A 15987-nucleotide genomic window follows, 5' to 3' on the forward strand; every position below is an offset into this window, starting at 1 on the left:
AAGCACTCCAGTTTGCACTCCACAATATACTGGGAGTCGGGTATTGTTGTCATCTGTAAGTGCTAACTTACTTGATTATTCTCTGCTACTGACCTTGAGTATCCTTTCCAAAAAGCATGGGGAAAATGCCCAGAGGAATGCATATGTATAGAAAGAGATGTTCCAGTCTCAGTCTTTAGGTTTATTGTAAGAGTAATTCAGATGTTTTTGCCTGAGAACAGACTCTTGGGGGGACCTACTTGTGGCATATTAACATATATGAATCTTTGGTATCACCCTAAGGAGGAAATAGCTCTTGATCTGAAGACGAATGTCTAGATTTCTTACAGTCTTATGAACATCTCAGTGTTCAATCCTTCCTTCAGCAAAACACAAACGGAGGAATGGGGCACACAAATTGGTTGCCAAAGAATGTGATAGTTCCGCTTAAGGTAGTAGAAAGAGGTCACATAACAGCAAGATACTGCTTCACAGGAAGTAGCACTGGTACCAGACAACAGGGTCTGCTGAAGGTGTGAATGGAATATTGTGACATGCCCAAGTTTTGCAATATGGAGAGACATAGCGGAATGCTTGCTTCTGTTTCAAGTAGTCTTTGTTTAGCTGCGAGGCTACTTGGGAAGCAACCAATAAGGCCCATTTTGCAGCCTAACTACTTCTAAAGCCATCAATACCTCATTAACACATTAGACTCTCAGAGGCCTACATGGCTTCATTCAAAGTGCATTAAAGTTAATGGAGCATCACTAAAATGTGCCGGAGAGCTCTGTGCAGATGTATCTTTAATTCATTATTTTTCAGCAGGTGCCATTACTGCTTGCTTAACTCTCTTGTAACACCGATTAAAGGAGAGGGAACTCTGTATGTGCTTGTCTCTGTGTGCAGCTAGTTACCCAAGAGTATGATCTGTTACTAATTTGAGTGCAGTCCTGTGGGTGGGCTAGTAGTTTGTTAGCAGTGGGTATTGAAAATAATGGAGCATAAAATGCAGCAAATGTGGATATTTCCAGGTATTGTAATTAGGTCTTGTACCAAGAGTGACTCTGTTGCATGATCATTTAAGTATAACAGGCCTTTGGCTAATTAAACAATCTATGGCCTTTTAAACTGTTTTAGGGGGGGTATTGTTTTTGTTTGTTACTGTGGTATGTATTTTTGTGTTTTTATATTGTAAACCGCTCTGTGATGCTCGGATGAAGGAAGAACAGTGGTCTCCCTTGGGAGGTGAGGGACTTTCCTTCCTTGGAGATTTTCAAGCAGAGGTTGAATCTGTCATGGATGCTTTAGTTGAAATTCCTGCATTGCAGAGGGTTGGACTAGATGACCCTTGGGGTCCCTTCCAACTCTACAATTCTATGATTCTATGAATTGCCTTCATAATTCAAACACTATCTAATTTTGTTCTCAAATCTTGGGGTTTTTTTAACCCTAGCATGAGACTTTTTAATAAGCTTCATTATATTAAAGTTCTTGCGGAAACAGTTAATCAAAATGAGAACTGAACAAAAAGAATATTGTGCTTGCTGATAAAACAGAGGCTTCTATAAATTGCTTGACATGTTAGTTTTGCAGAATAAGCGACAACGTTTGGGGAGCTTTGAAGGTGTTTTTATGGAATACTAAGGAGACCCCATTAATCCTTTATAATCCTACATCTCCAGATCATAGCTCTTTAAAAGATTAATACAATACAGAAGACATTTTTTTAAAAAAAGAATGGGAAGGGAAGTGGACTGGATAGACCACTTCATTCTTGAAGGCAAAGTCCTTCGTGAAACCTTATCCAGATTCAATAGCCTTTTCCAATGTTCATGGAACACTTTTCATGCACACTCACTTATGGAAGAACCACTGTCTTATTATTTAGTGGAACAATCTGTCTGAGCCAAGCCAAATGCTGCAGTAGGAGAGGGGAAATGTCACTGGATTAGCTAGCCTGTTGGATCAGGAGGAAAAAAAACTGGTAGCCTCTTGAGGATGAAGCACAAGCTATTCAAATAAAAGGCATTCTTATCACAGCATCATCCAAGTCAACATTCTCAGTGTGACAATCTGTCTTACTCCAGAAGTGCAGGAAAAAGCTAGGATTTCCCAGCCTGGCCCTGAGAAGGCTTCTGTACCTTTTGTTTCATATAAGGGAGAATTTTGGCATGTGCTGTCTTCCAAAGTTTTGTAGTGCCTGGAGATGCAATTGGACCCAGAAAAAAACATACAAGATTGAGGGGGGGGGGGAGAGAAAAGCTGAATGCAACAGGTTCTGAGTAATACACCAGATTTTAAAGAAAAAGAATAAAATACTCTTACAAATTATTCCTTTGGGACTTGATGACATTATTTGCTCCCTTTGCTATTCTAGGGAGACTGTTCCAGAAATCTGTCAAGCTGTATTTTCAAGGTGGAAGGCCTTGATAACCTGTGGGTTGTTTTGGAAGCCCTGCTATGGGAAGTAAGGAAAGAATGCCAGGCCTTCATTTTCTTCTTTTCATTTTGTCCCCCATGCTTTTTGTGAAACTCTGCAGCACATCTTAATCACAAAGCACCTGTGCCATAACAGAAGTTTTTGTTCTTCATCTGGCTAGCATGCCTTTAAAAAGCCATTAGAAAGGAGCAGCAGGCTCATTTTGACAGAAGGTAGCATTCATTTCACTCTGGAGCAGAAGGTAGGGTCTTTCGCTCTGGAACAGCACCAGCCTACCTGCTCTTTTAATGGTTGTAGTGCTGGAAAGCTTCTAGGTGCCATTAAATGGTGTAGGTAATTACTAAGCGTGCAGAGTCTGGAGTTGCACACAGTCGGATATATGCTTTTTGTGCGTGACCAAAATGTTATTGAAAACATATTTCAAATGTGGAATGAATTGATCTGAATCAACTAATTAACCCTCCATATTTGTTCCTTTGTTGTGATGGTTAGTTGTATGCAAACTTCTGTCTCCTGAGCCAGTAAAAGATCTGACTCAAGAAACATATCTATGAATTCCACTGAATGCCTGTTCACTGCTACTCATCTGAACAACAACTTGCCTCCTGAAGCATGGGCGCAGCCAAGATTCATTGGGGGGGGGTCAGGCTTTATGTTGGGGGAGGGCAGAACCTCAATTAGTTAAGTATTTTTATTGATTTTATTGACGCCTGTGACCTGAAGTAAGCTTTGCTTTGGAAATGTAGCAAAGAGGTCCTTTTGTTAGAAATAGTTGAACGATCTTGGAACATAAATAACTGAAGTGCTGTAAGTTTGTGGTTCTTGTTACGTAATAGAGACTGAAATACATTTTTCATGTTATTTTTCATCTATGTAATGTGGGAATGGTCAGGCTCTTTTCTGAAGTGTGTATGGAATGCTATTGATTAGATTCATATCTGATCATTTCAGAACTATAACAACATGCACTTTTAGACATTTTCTGGCCAGAAACCATTAGTATTTTTATAATACAGTGGTACCTCGGGTTACGAACGTAATTCATTCCGGAAGTCCGTTCTTAACCCAAAACGGTTCTTAGCTAGAGGTATGCTTTCGCTAATGGGGCCTCCTGCTGCCGCCATGCTGCTGGCACGCGATTTCCATTCTCATCCTGGGGCAAAGTTCGCAACCCGAGGTACTACCTCTGGGTTAGCAGAGTTTGTAACCCAAAGTGTTTGTAACCCAAGGTACCACTGTACTAATGTGCTGGGGGCGGGGGGCAGACAGGCTCTTAACTCATTGTTTTACTAAATTGTTCATTGACTGCGTGTTGTTATTCCTTCCTGTTTCCTGTTTGGTGAGGCATTGCAATCTGGATCACCTGTGTAAATCAGTGTGTGAGAGAGAAAGAGAAAGCATGATGATGTGTAGAGGCTGGATTTAGGTGATTTTTAGATTCCTTCCAGCTTCATGCCTTCTAGGAACTAAAATATCAGATTCATTCCATGTCGCAATGGAGGTTCATTAACGAGAGTTGTGTGGGACAGATGGCCAAAGCATACTGCGTCCATAGTTCCCATCTGCCTGCTAGCCAACTGAGATCCATTCCACATATTCATGAACTGTGAAATTCACCCCATTTGTATCAATCAGTCTCCTTTGTCCTATCAATCACTTTGATTTATTTCTTATCCCTACAAGCATTCCTCCTCCCCCTTTCTCTCTCCTACAGTATCAATATCTGCCATCTCAGGATAGCATGTGTTTCTAAATCCATGTGGTTCCCAGAGGACTGCAGTAGAGGTTCTTTATTTATACTTGCAGACCCCTCTTTGGTTTTAAACCAATCTTCTCCTTGTCAGAGACCTTGTAGTAGATACTCATTTCTGCCAAAAAAGACTGAACAAGAGCTGCAGGCCAATACAACAAACATTGTCTTCTTTGATAAATTATTGTATGCTTGATGGGTGAGCTACTTACAGCTTATTTCCCTCTAGCTTGTGCTGGTATTAAGGTTCTGATTTAGTCAAAGTCTGAAAGATTATAATAATTTGCACTTTAAGTAATATTTTCCACAAAGACAGGCTATAAAGAGCATGGGTTTAACTAGCTAGTTCTTCTAAGCCACGGGACCAATATATTTTCAATTTAGGTTATTTTATACTTGTTTAGGGTAGGATTATTAAATTTTTCGTGGATAATTTCAAGAGAAGCTGTCTGAGGGCTTAGTACTCTCCTGTATTTTGCAATATAGACTAAGCACTTGAGTTGATAAAAGTTTGTGAAGCCAAGGGCTCTGGAATGCCTGTTTTAAAGTGTATATTTAGGTGTAGTCACTGAAAATTTCAAAGTCTCCAGGTAGAAAACTAGGGAGAGTTATGATATGTAAATCAAGAACTGAGCAAAGTTACTTTCTAATATTATCTGCATGATAGATGCAGAGCATGTATTGCTCTTTAAGACTGTAGTCAAATAATGTAATCTTGAGTGTAATCCCAAACTCTCTACCAGTCTGTACCTATTTGAATGTAGCTGAAGTCAAGTCCTCCCACTTCTTCATCAGTGTGGCTGAGAGCTAATTAATATGTGTATGGTGAATTTGCCCCCTTATTTTAAGTGTACACTTTGGTGCTTTTCATTTGTGGGAGAGTGAGATGGTAGGTGACCACTTTCCCTGCTAAAAATGATGTAGTGAACCTCGCTGCTTCGAAATAAGTGTGAATTTTGCCTTCAGAAAAGAGTGAACATGAAAACAATCCCAATGGAATCTTTTGGTGGGGATTTTTTTATCTCCTCTTGGGAAAACTGGGTGCTGCAGATGCGATAAAGGAAAGGGCAGTCACCACAAACATTTTCTGTTGATGGAGTGCCCTTAGAAACATCCATCCTTGGAGTTAAGCTGAGGTAATCATATTTTTAGGTCCTTTTCTGTGGGCGGGTCATGATGGGACCAGTTTAGGCAACTTAGCTTGCCTGAGGAGGAAACTGAGGGGTGGGTATGGGTGTGTTGTCTCTCTCTGCTCCACCGGCACAAGAAGTCTGACTATGTCTCTGGTTGCTCTTACTGTATATCCTATCTGATCTTGTATCCAAGTCTAAGAGCTATCACCCTTAGGGGTATATTTAGATTTGGGGGTGATACCACATATCGTAGCTGCTTTGTATCACCAACAAGGCATCTGATTCCTTAACACAGTGTTTCTTAACCTTGGGTCCCCAGATGTTGTTGGACTACAACTCCCATCATCCCTGATCTCTGGCCTTGCTAGCGAGGGATGATGGGAGTTGTAGTTCAACAATATCTGGGGACCCAAGGTTGAGAAAGGCCCCCCTCCATCTTCCGATGCTTAAAACATTCTTACCTTCAGGCTGAGTCCTAAGCCTCCCACACCCGTGGCTGGGAGTATCTGGTTTTGTGAATAAACTGTACGGGCGGCTAAGGACATGTTATTTCTCTTGCCAGCCTTCTTGTGCGGCTTCACAAAGGACAGTTTTGCACCATTAATCTCCTTATCCTTAGCCGGTGCTTTATATGGTTGATACTTTCCAGTGAATGGATTCCCTACAGACTGACTGCATGTGTGTATTCATTTCCGGGTGAATGTGTGCATCTTATCCTCTGATACTGCTTCTCTTTGTTGGTAGATTTTTAACTGCAGAGCATTGCAGTGAGTTGTTCCCATGGTATTGAAGTATTGAAATTCTCTGCAGAACTGCTAGGTTTTCTTTTTCTTTTCTTTTCTTTAATTAATTCCAAATGGTCCTTTTGGCCTTGCCACTTTAGGCAAGAGCAAAGCTTTTGGAACTGATCAATACCTGTGACAGTAACAGTGAAATCCAGGCCAGGCTGCCCAAAGCGCAGAGCAGAGAGATTACGTGAAGGAAGTTTTAAATACCTCTGCTTCCCCTTCCTCTCTTCTGGTTATATTTGTCGTCCTGCTGCCCAGCACCTTTTCAGCCAAATCTATTAATGTTTCTCATGCTTGCTGTGTTCATGACAGGTGATTTAAAAGCAGTAGTTTGTGCTGGCATGTCCAGGTTTTCATAAATGGAGCTGCAGTGCTGCTCTGCTGGTAGCCTGGTGTATATTAGCCCTGTGATTGATTGTAGCTATTCCCAGGTTTGAAAACAGAAGTGGTGCATCACATTTTGGGGGAAGGTAGCCGAAAGGAAACTGCAGGAACCGAGCAGACGAGAAAGGGGGTGTTCCACTCATTCTGCCCAAAGCAAAATATATTGTGCACATTTATGGAAGTCTCACTTTAGTATTCTTAAAACTATAGTTAAAATATTTTTGAAAAATTTAATTTTATTAATCCTATTTATAACCCACTCAAGACCATGGGTTCAGGGTGGCCTACAGCAGTTTCATCTCTGTCTTCAAAAGGCCTACAATCATAAGTAAAGTTTGGGTGGCTTGAGAAAACAAAGGGGGGCAAACGAAAGATCATCCAACTTGCTAACGTTTTTTTACTTGCTGTTAACTCCGCTTAATCTGAAATAATGTTAGCAAAATCAGGACAGGTGTGGCACCTTTTGAAAACTAATTGATTATGTCATAGGTTTCCGTGGCCCAGAGTCAACTTCATCAGATGTGAAATAGAAGGCAGCTCTATTAAACCTAAGCTCAGGAGGCAGGGTCACGGGACCCCTTTTTCAAAGCAAGAAATTAACATTGCAATATCAGAGACCTTTTGCTACCATCTGTGCTCCCAAGAGCCTCTTTCCTAGCTGTGCTTTGAGAGGGAGCTTATGCCCTTTGGACTACGCTATTGCCCTCATCTGCCTACTCTTGGTATCCAGTGGCTTCAGTCACCTGAGGCCTGAGGGAATAAAGTGAGGTAATAAAAGTAGGAGGCTTGATGTGAAAGTGGGAAGAGAAAAGGCTGTGGCTGTTCCTTAAATCTTGTGCTATGCTCATGATTAATGTACGGCTAGTACCTTTCCAGAAAAATCAATTGTTCTACTAAAGTTCACTGTGGGAAAGTGCTATTTTCTGTCTTCTTTTTTTTACATGTTGAGGTCACACCCCACTTTGGGAACAGGTGGCTATTTTAAATAAGTGTATCCTTTTTTTCTTTTCCTTTTTATCTTAAAAAAATTGTAAAGGTACCCCTGACCGTTAGGTCCATTCGCGAACGACTCTGAGGTTGTGGCGCTCATCTTGCTCTATAAGCCGAGGGAGCCAGCATTTGTCCGCAGACAGCTTCCGGGTCATGTGGCCAGCATGTCTAAGCCACTTCATGTTTCCCCTTACCCTTTCTTGAGCGATAGGGCTGCTGGGGGGCTTTTTAGTTTAGACAAAAGGTGACGTTATAGAAGTTTGTAAAATCATAGCATGGCATGGAGAAAGTGGATCATAACATTAAAACTTGCAGACACCCAGTGAAGCTTAGTGAAACTATGGAATTCAGTCCCACATGAGGCAGTGATGGCTACCAACTTGGATGGTTTTGAAAGAGGGTTCGACAAATTCATGGACAATAGGACTTTCAAGCAGTTACTATTGGCTATTTCCTGTCTCCATTGTCAAAGGCAATATGCTTCTGAATATCAGTTGCTGGAAACCACAGGAGGGGAGAATGCTTTTGCACTTTGTTACTATATCTGTGTCTGTGTCTGTGTACGTAAAGTGTGTTTGTGTGTGTATGTGTGTATACATATATATAATGCTTTTTTTCTAGAAAAATAGGTGCTGGTACTCACCGTGAAGTTGTTACAGTAAGTGCTACACTTTTTAACAACAACAAAAAGAGGTGCCGGTACTGCGTATTCTTGAGTAACCCCTGAAAAGTGTGTGTGTGTGCATGAGCTTATTTTCAAATAAGAACTGCCTATATGGTAAGAGAGAGCTTGCTTTTGTTATCTCAAATAGATATTTGCAATATCCTGTATATGCATTTTGCTTCCTGTGCTAGCTTGTCTTGAGGCAAATAATCCCCTTAGAAGTTGAAACTTCAACATTCCGCCCCCGCCACTGCAAATAAATACTTCAATATTCCTCACTTTAAAAACATCTTCAGGCTCACAAACAATCTGACAGTAACAATTTCCTGTTGTGTAGGCAGTGCAGGGAGCATCCTGTTTGCTGAGTAAGCAAAAAGGTAGGATTATGAGGACCTGTGAGAGCTACTTATTTAAAATATATGGAAAATAAAAAACAGGTGTAGTCTTAAAATCCCACTTCTGGCCACTGAGCTCAAAGCCTATGCCCTGTCAAAATTGCTGTAGTCTTCAAAAAATATTCTCTAAATACCGTGCTCAGTCAAACTGGATTTTAATTTAAAAACAACCCTCTACACACACCATTATTAGTTCTTATATATGCGAAATGTATATCTTGATTGCAGGAACATAAGATTTTGGAGCCTCATTATGGATTCATGTTTATAATTGCATAGGGCTTTTCAATTCTCTTTTTTTACCCTGGGCTTTAAATATGAAATCAAAACTTATTTTTTAAAGTTTTCAATAAAATGTATTCTTGCTAGGCTTAACAAGAAGTGATAAAAGGATAAGTCTCATTATCCAAATATTGATTTTCCTAGAATCTTGATTATTTCAAAGTAATTTTTGGCCTCCTCCTGTGTAGTTTCATGTCCTTTTCAAAATGTAACTGCACTTCCAGCAGCTGTTGGGGCAATCTTTTAGCAAGTCAGGTTTTCAGGACCAGCTTCCAGACCAAGGGCGGAGGACAGTGAGGGCCACATTCCCTTATTGGCATGCTTCAAGGGGCCACATGCCAATGGTGGGCGGGGCCAGAACCAAAAGAGGGTGGAGCAACAAATGTAAATTCTACTCTTTACGCAGTAGGTGACTTTCTACACTGACACTCCACTCTGTCCTCCATCCAGGCAACCAGAAAAATAGTCAAGGAGGGGCCAAGGTAGGGACAGTGAGGTTTATTGCAATTCTCATTTGCTACTTTTTTCTCTGAAGCTCTTGGGTAGCAGAAGGATTTGACAATAAAAGCTAGATTTATAGTTTAAGAACCTTTTGTTTGTTTCCAAGACTCCATACTTAGAGACTCAAGATTTTGAAATTCCTTTTGCCTACCACCCTATTAGATCCCGTAATGTATTCTGCCCAGCCAGCCAGATCATTTTAAGTCCCTGTCTTTGTTTCTGCCCTTCCCCATCCATATATTTGCAGCGAGATTGACAGTACAGCCCAGTCAGCTGCAGCTTGCCTTGAAGTGTCTTCATCTTTGAGCAGTACAGTATATGTTTCTCCCTCAGGCTCACCTAGCAAACTCTTTTGGTGTCAGATGCCCCACCCACTTGGGCAAATCTTGATTTACATAAGAGGGTCATGGAACATAAAATAAATGGCCAACATCAGTGAAGAAGTGGTTTAAGATAAACCGTACCAGGGAGAGTTCAGTACATTTCTGGAAAGAAGTGAAATATATTACATTATGCCTGCCAAGTAAATTTTTGAATTTCAGTGGTTTCACACAGAAGAATCAATGCATTGTCAGCTCTGGATGAGCAGGGCTTAATGAAGCTGTAGATTTTTTCAAAGCCGCTGGGAGTCTTTAATGGCCAGAAGAGTTGTATGTGCCCATGTTGAGCTGAGGTCTGTAGGGACAGATATAAAATGCAGAAGAAGTCAGATGGAGTGTGGGTTTTTAAGGCCTCCATGATGGGGACGCTAAGCTACTCAGCCCTTGTTGACCCTTGGCACAGCAGCATTAAACCGAGTTTGAAATTAGTGTATTTGTTGAAAGGTTTTCCAAAGGCATTTTAAAGGCAGAGCAATTTCCTGCTGCTTAATGGAACGGAGAAAAGCACTTGAATGTGATGTTTCTTCAAAGCAATATTACTGGCTTCCCTTTGTAATATATTCTGATGTAATCGTTTCATCTGTCTCCTGTACAGTGTTAATCACTGGAGCAGCTTTCTCCTGAACTAGGTTTCAGGAGTGGTGTGTGTGTGGTTTAAGTGCCCTTGAAAGACTTCATTGAAGGAATTGGGTCAAAGAGCCTTTTGTTCCGGTTCACTCTTCTTATCTTGAACAAAAGCACCCGAGGGTGTCTCCTTTCAGTATGCAGTTTGATAACCTGCATTAATTAAATGAACTCAGTTTATTTATCATGGACATTACAAACTAGCTCTCACCAAGGAAAGCCTCGTTTAACCTAGTTCACGAACTACTGGTGATGAACATTTTGTGTGGGGCTGTTGTGATGCTATTATATCTGGCTTCTTACTGTCCTACAAAATCAAAGTGTTTCAAAAATATTGTTTGTAGTTTCACTCATAAGAAATATGAGCACACGCTTTTAGGGATCTTTCATTATTTCCATCTCGTTTCTTTCAGCTCTTTGAGAACTTCTGCTTTGGAGAAGTGCAGCTGAATTCAGTCTACCTCTCTCAGAGATTCTCCTCAGATAGCTCTGGTTACTATGCGACATCTGGGCAGTTAAATTTCTCCTGAAGTAGAGACCAATGCCCCAACAGAATGACATCAGAACTGCACAATGAAGAAGAAGAAGAAGAAGAAGAAGAAGAAGAAGAAGAAGAAGAAGAAGAAGAAGAAGAGGAGGAAGATGATGATGATGATTTAAATGGATCCTGTTGATGGGCCAGCGTCATTCTGTCCTCCTTCTAAATTTGCAAATTCACCTTGGTCTGAACACAGTGAAAACAATTACTTGTTCAAATAAGATATTTTAGTTTGTTGGTTCTTTTATTGAAGAATAGGTGCTGGTTACAGATGAAATAATACATTCTGCGTGTAACAGGCTTTCAGTTAGTTGTAAATAAATTAATCAAGGTTACCAATCCATTTTTTTTTACTAGCTTACCTTTGAACACATATCTAATGCTAGTTATTACTCATGGATTGCCCTAAGAATCGATGCTTTCAGTTTACAAAAGCTCCCATCTTCAGTTGCCTAGAAGGGGTTCTTACTGCATGTCCAGGTGGGCTGCAAGTAACTCTTTTCATCTCTGAAATGGTCACTGTCCTTGGAGCACAATCCATGCAAACAACATTTTTCCGTACGAGGGGCCAGGTTTTGCCACGCGGACAACACCCTGGATGATTCTGCTTACATGGTAGTGAAAAATCACACCCAGCAGTGTGATAATGCTTGCCTATTTCCTTGTGTAGCCCCAAAGACAGTAGGCATGATGTGTTCGCTTGTGTGCAGCTCTGAGCATTTACTATGGCTCACAGTGTTGTGACCTGTATCTTAAAAAACATCTACAAGCTATTGTATATGAGTTCTAGAATTATTTCATCTCATAACAAAAAGAAGGGAACAAGAGTATATAAGGAGAAACAGTGAGAAGTGAAACGGTAGATGGAAGGCAAGGCAAAAGCAAATACAAGAATTCTGGTAATATCTGAAATATTATTCCCCATATTACTGAATGCTTGGAGTAAATTCTGGAAGATCTAACCCAGTCTTTCTTAATGACTGATAGCCATACACTGGGCAAAGGATGCCTGCATTGAAGCGGGTTGGACTAGATGCCCCTCATGGTCCCTTCCAACTCTACAATTCTATTGTTTATTTGGTTGACAGTAATTGATTTGGGACTGAATCATGCTGCTTATTTTAGTACTGGCAAGAAATGTCCAATTCGCATCCATATCCCTGCCCCCTGAATGTTACAAAACAGTTTTCTAGAAATTCTGCTAGAGAGAATAAATGTACACCTGTCAATTTTTAGAATGCAGGAGCTATGGCATACATTTTCCTGTTTGTCACTTGGGGGATCATCTTCACTGTCCACATCCAGTTATACTAGCAGCACAATTGTTTTCTGAGGGTGGGCTGGGCTTTGTTGTTTACCAGCCCAATCAACACCTGTTTCCTTGCATTAGCATCTCAGGATGTCCTGTTGTGGCTTATTTTTTATTAAAAAAAAAACCAGTGGCATATGGGAACACAGTAGCCTGCCTTATACTATGTTAGTCTATCTAAGTATTATCTTCTCTCACTGCCAGTGGCTCTTCGGTATATAGCAACGTAGGAAGCTGCCTTAGAGTCCTACCATTGGTCCATCGACACTGGCTGGCAGTGACTTTCCATGATTTCAGACAGGATTCTCTTCCAGCCCTGCCTGGAGCTGGGACCTTCCACAGGTAAAGCAGACCTACAGGACTATTCTCAATTATTCCTTACCATCACTACCTGGAGATGGGGATTGAAGCTAGGATCTTTTGCATGCATTATGCCCCTTCTCCCAACGGCAGGCAGAGTGAAACTCTTTTTGTGGCATATGAATAACTACGAACCATTTTAATGATTATTCTTAAAATATGCAACCCCTGCGTTCCCTATTCACTCCTTGGCTGGCTGATGTCATCACTTTCGTTCTTCAGCTATCAAGAATCTCTTCTGAGGCTCTTAAGGCTTGACTTTGCCAGTCACCTCGAAGAGCACAGGTCTGATCCTGAGTGCTCTTCTCCTCCACACATCAATTTTCAGCACCTTTTGAGAGGTACTCTGCCAGTGGCGTAGCGTGGGGGGTGCAGGGGGGGCCGGCCGCACCGGGCGCAACATCTGGGGTTAGGGCAAATCCACGGGTTAGGGGGCGCAAATCCATGGGTTAGGGGGCGCAAATCCACGGGTTAGGGGGCGCAAATTACTTGCCTTGCCCCGGGTGCTGACAACCCATGCTACGCCACTGTACTCTGCTTGCCCAAATACAGGCCCCTTTGGTTCTTCCTTTACCCAGAGCAAAGGCAGAGGGAGGTGGGTTTTTTGTTGTTGTTCCACTTGCTCACAAAAGCCAGGCATCTCTTCTGCAGCGGAAAGAAAAGAAGTACATCAGAAAGCTTCTTGACATATTTTTATTTTTAACAACAGTAACCAAGAAGCTGTTTATACACTTAGCAATGCACTTCATGCTGAATATTAGAGCCCGAAAAGGAGACGAGGACTATTTTTATTCTTCTTTGTCTGCAGTTCCCTCATAGAAGCTTTTCCAATAAATTTTCTTTCCTGACCAGTTTTGTCCTTTATCATCTAGCATTGATTTTTCCCCTAGCTGCTTGTTGGTTATTGAGGTTGACATTAATATGGCTAGGTTTGATTATGCAGGGCCAGATTCTGCCATTCTCATTGTTCATGAGAGTAGTTCTTTCTGGGTACTACCACCAGTACCAAATGGGCCAACCTGAAGCTTGACAAATCTTTTTCAGTGCTACAGATTAAGTAGTATAGCACTGAATTTCGGTGCAAACCCACTATAATATAGTTAATTACTTAGTAGGTCAAGGCCTAAACTCAGAGAACACAGTTTATTTTAAATGAGATTGGAAAGGGTTTCTTTTAATTGTATGTACTTTCTTTTTCTTTTTTGAATATATATATATATTTAATAAGTTTGTTCCTTTATAATGTATGAAGTATAATTAATTCAGCAACGCTGGATTAAGTTGGTACATAAAATTCACAGCAGAGAGAAGCGGATCTGGAATTAATTTCTATGAAGCTGAGTAGTAGTCCAATACCTCATATGGACATGTTTAAGGGCAAGCTGATTAATAAATATATTTTTGTTTTATAGCGAGTTATTTTAGATACATCTGTTTTGAAAGCTGTCCTCAGCAGAACCTTGGCAGTTAGCTAATACAATACACACAGCTTATAAATGCTTAGCACTGGGGATACCTCAGGTGCCTCATCACAAGTCCTATCAAAATTCTTACATTGCAGGTAGGTGTTCTAATACAAACGTTTGGACTCAGCACATCACAAAGATAATGACTACGTTCCAGCATCGCTGGATACCTCTTTCTGAAGACGACTGGGAAGTCTATCCAAATAGCCATCTAACTCTAACCCACGTCAAATAAATGGACATTCAATCTATTCCAGCCTTCCTTCCAGCTGTGTTAGCTGGGGATAATTGGTGCAGCACTGTGGCACTCCAACACATCTGGGGCACCAAGTTGAGCAAGCCTGGTCTATGCTGTTGGTGAAAGCAAATTGTGATCACAAGAGCTGGTGGCAGAGCATTGTCAGTGTTCAGTGACTACAGAAGCTTGTGTTTCTTGATGCTGGCTTAAGTCTTAAGATTTGGGAAATGTCCCCCCCCCCCCGCCCCCCAAAAATCTGCTGGTTAGTACAGTATGCAAACCTACACATTGTTGTTTAGTCGTTTAGTCATGTCCGACTCTTCGTGACCCCATGGACCAGAGCACGCCAGGCACTCCTGTCTTCCACTGCCTCCCACAGTTTGGTCAGACTCATGCTGGTAGCTTCTATAACACTGTCCAACCATCTCGTCCTCTGTCGTCCCCTTCTCCTTGTGCCCTCCATCTTTCCCAACATCAGGGTCTTTTCCAGAGAGTCTTCTCTTCTCATGAGGTGGCCAAGGTATTGGAGCCTCAGCTTCAGGATCTGTCCTTCCAGTGAGCACTCAGGGCTGATTTCCTTAAGAATGGATAGGTTTTATCTTCTTGGAGTCCATGGGACTCTCAAGAGTCTCCTTCAGCACCATAATTCAAAAGCATCAATTCTTCGGCGATCAGCCTTCTTTATGGTCCAGCTCTCACTTCCATATATCACTACTGGGAAAACCATAGCTTTAACTATACAGACCTTTGTCGGCAAGGTGATGTCTCTGCTTTTTAAGATGCATATTATTGCAGTGAGAGAGAAGTGGCTTACATTTTGCAACAAAAACAAATCCTTGCATTTCTACTGGATTGACTATGCTTTTGTTAAATGTTTGAAGGACATTCACATATTTCAAAGCAAGGAATGAATATACCCCTGGGAACTTTGGCCAATTGTGGTAGCTGAGAAATCGTTGGTCATATGTTTACAGACGTAAGCATCCTTTAAAAAATGTGAGGTGCAAAAATGAGGATCTGTCTTGACTGTTGTAACATGTAACAGCACTGAAAGAAACACAAGCACAAAGTCCAGTCTTATTTGAGCTTAATGGAGCTGGTGCACAATGGACACTTTAAGGGCCTTTTAAAATTAAAATTATCTAAAAATGTGAGGTTCTGGACATTAGCACACCTCAAATAGTGCTGACAAGGGGTGCAAGACATCCCAAAGGGAGGGGGGTGGAGAGAGAAGAGAACCCTGTGTCAAAGATGTTTAAGCAAGGTGACCTCACAAGGTATACCATCAAAAGCCCTGAATAACAGGATCAAGACAGTGACATGGAACATGCACCTCCATTTGCCTCTGTTTCCTCTGTCATCTCTCCTGTCTCCAGTTGGGCAGGGGCATGTCCTCTTATGCAAAGTGCAGTATACATTGAAGATGCTACATTAATATATATTTTAGTCGGAGCACGCCATACAGATGTATCAGGGTACAGAAGTATACGAGCCTTAATTAAGAAACCTTTCTGGCAGCCACAGGGTTTTGTGAGACACTGCACAAAAATCTACAAGGAGCAAGCAAATCACAACATTGCTCTGTAACCACTGGATCTGCTGCCCAAGGCAGTTTCAAAATCACTGCATTGTGTTCTAAGCAGTCCTTATTTCTGAGTCATTGTGTTGAGCACTGTAGCATTAGCTGACTGTAGCAATTGATTTGTGCCCTGCACAAAAGACAAGCCCAGCTGACAGGGTCAACACTTTAGAAACATTAAGAACTG

At 41.3% G+C, this 15987-nt stretch overlaps 1 protein-coding gene across 3 annotated transcripts in view; it reads left to right on the plus strand.

The window, feature by feature from the left end:
* Positions 1 to 11191, plus strand: part of ASCC1 (activating signal cointegrator 1 complex subunit 1) — a 49215-nt gene extending 38024 nt beyond the window's left edge. For all 3 annotated transcript variants that reach the window (XM_083614221.1, XM_083614220.1, XM_083614222.1), the window contains exon 10: positions 10724 to 11191. In XM_083614221.1, the coding sequence (XP_083470347.1) occupies positions 10724 to 10840 (117 nt within the window). In that variant the 3' untranslated portion in view covers positions 10841 to 11191. The remainder of the gene's footprint in view (positions 1 to 10723) is intronic.
* Positions 11192 to 15987: the final 4796 nt, after the last annotated feature.

Source organism: Podarcis filfolensis (genome assembly GCF_964270895.1).
Source record: "Podarcis filfolensis genome assembly, chromosome: 5".
Taxonomy (NCBI): Eukaryota; Metazoa; Chordata; class Lepidosauria; order Squamata; family Lacertidae; genus Podarcis; species Podarcis filfolensis.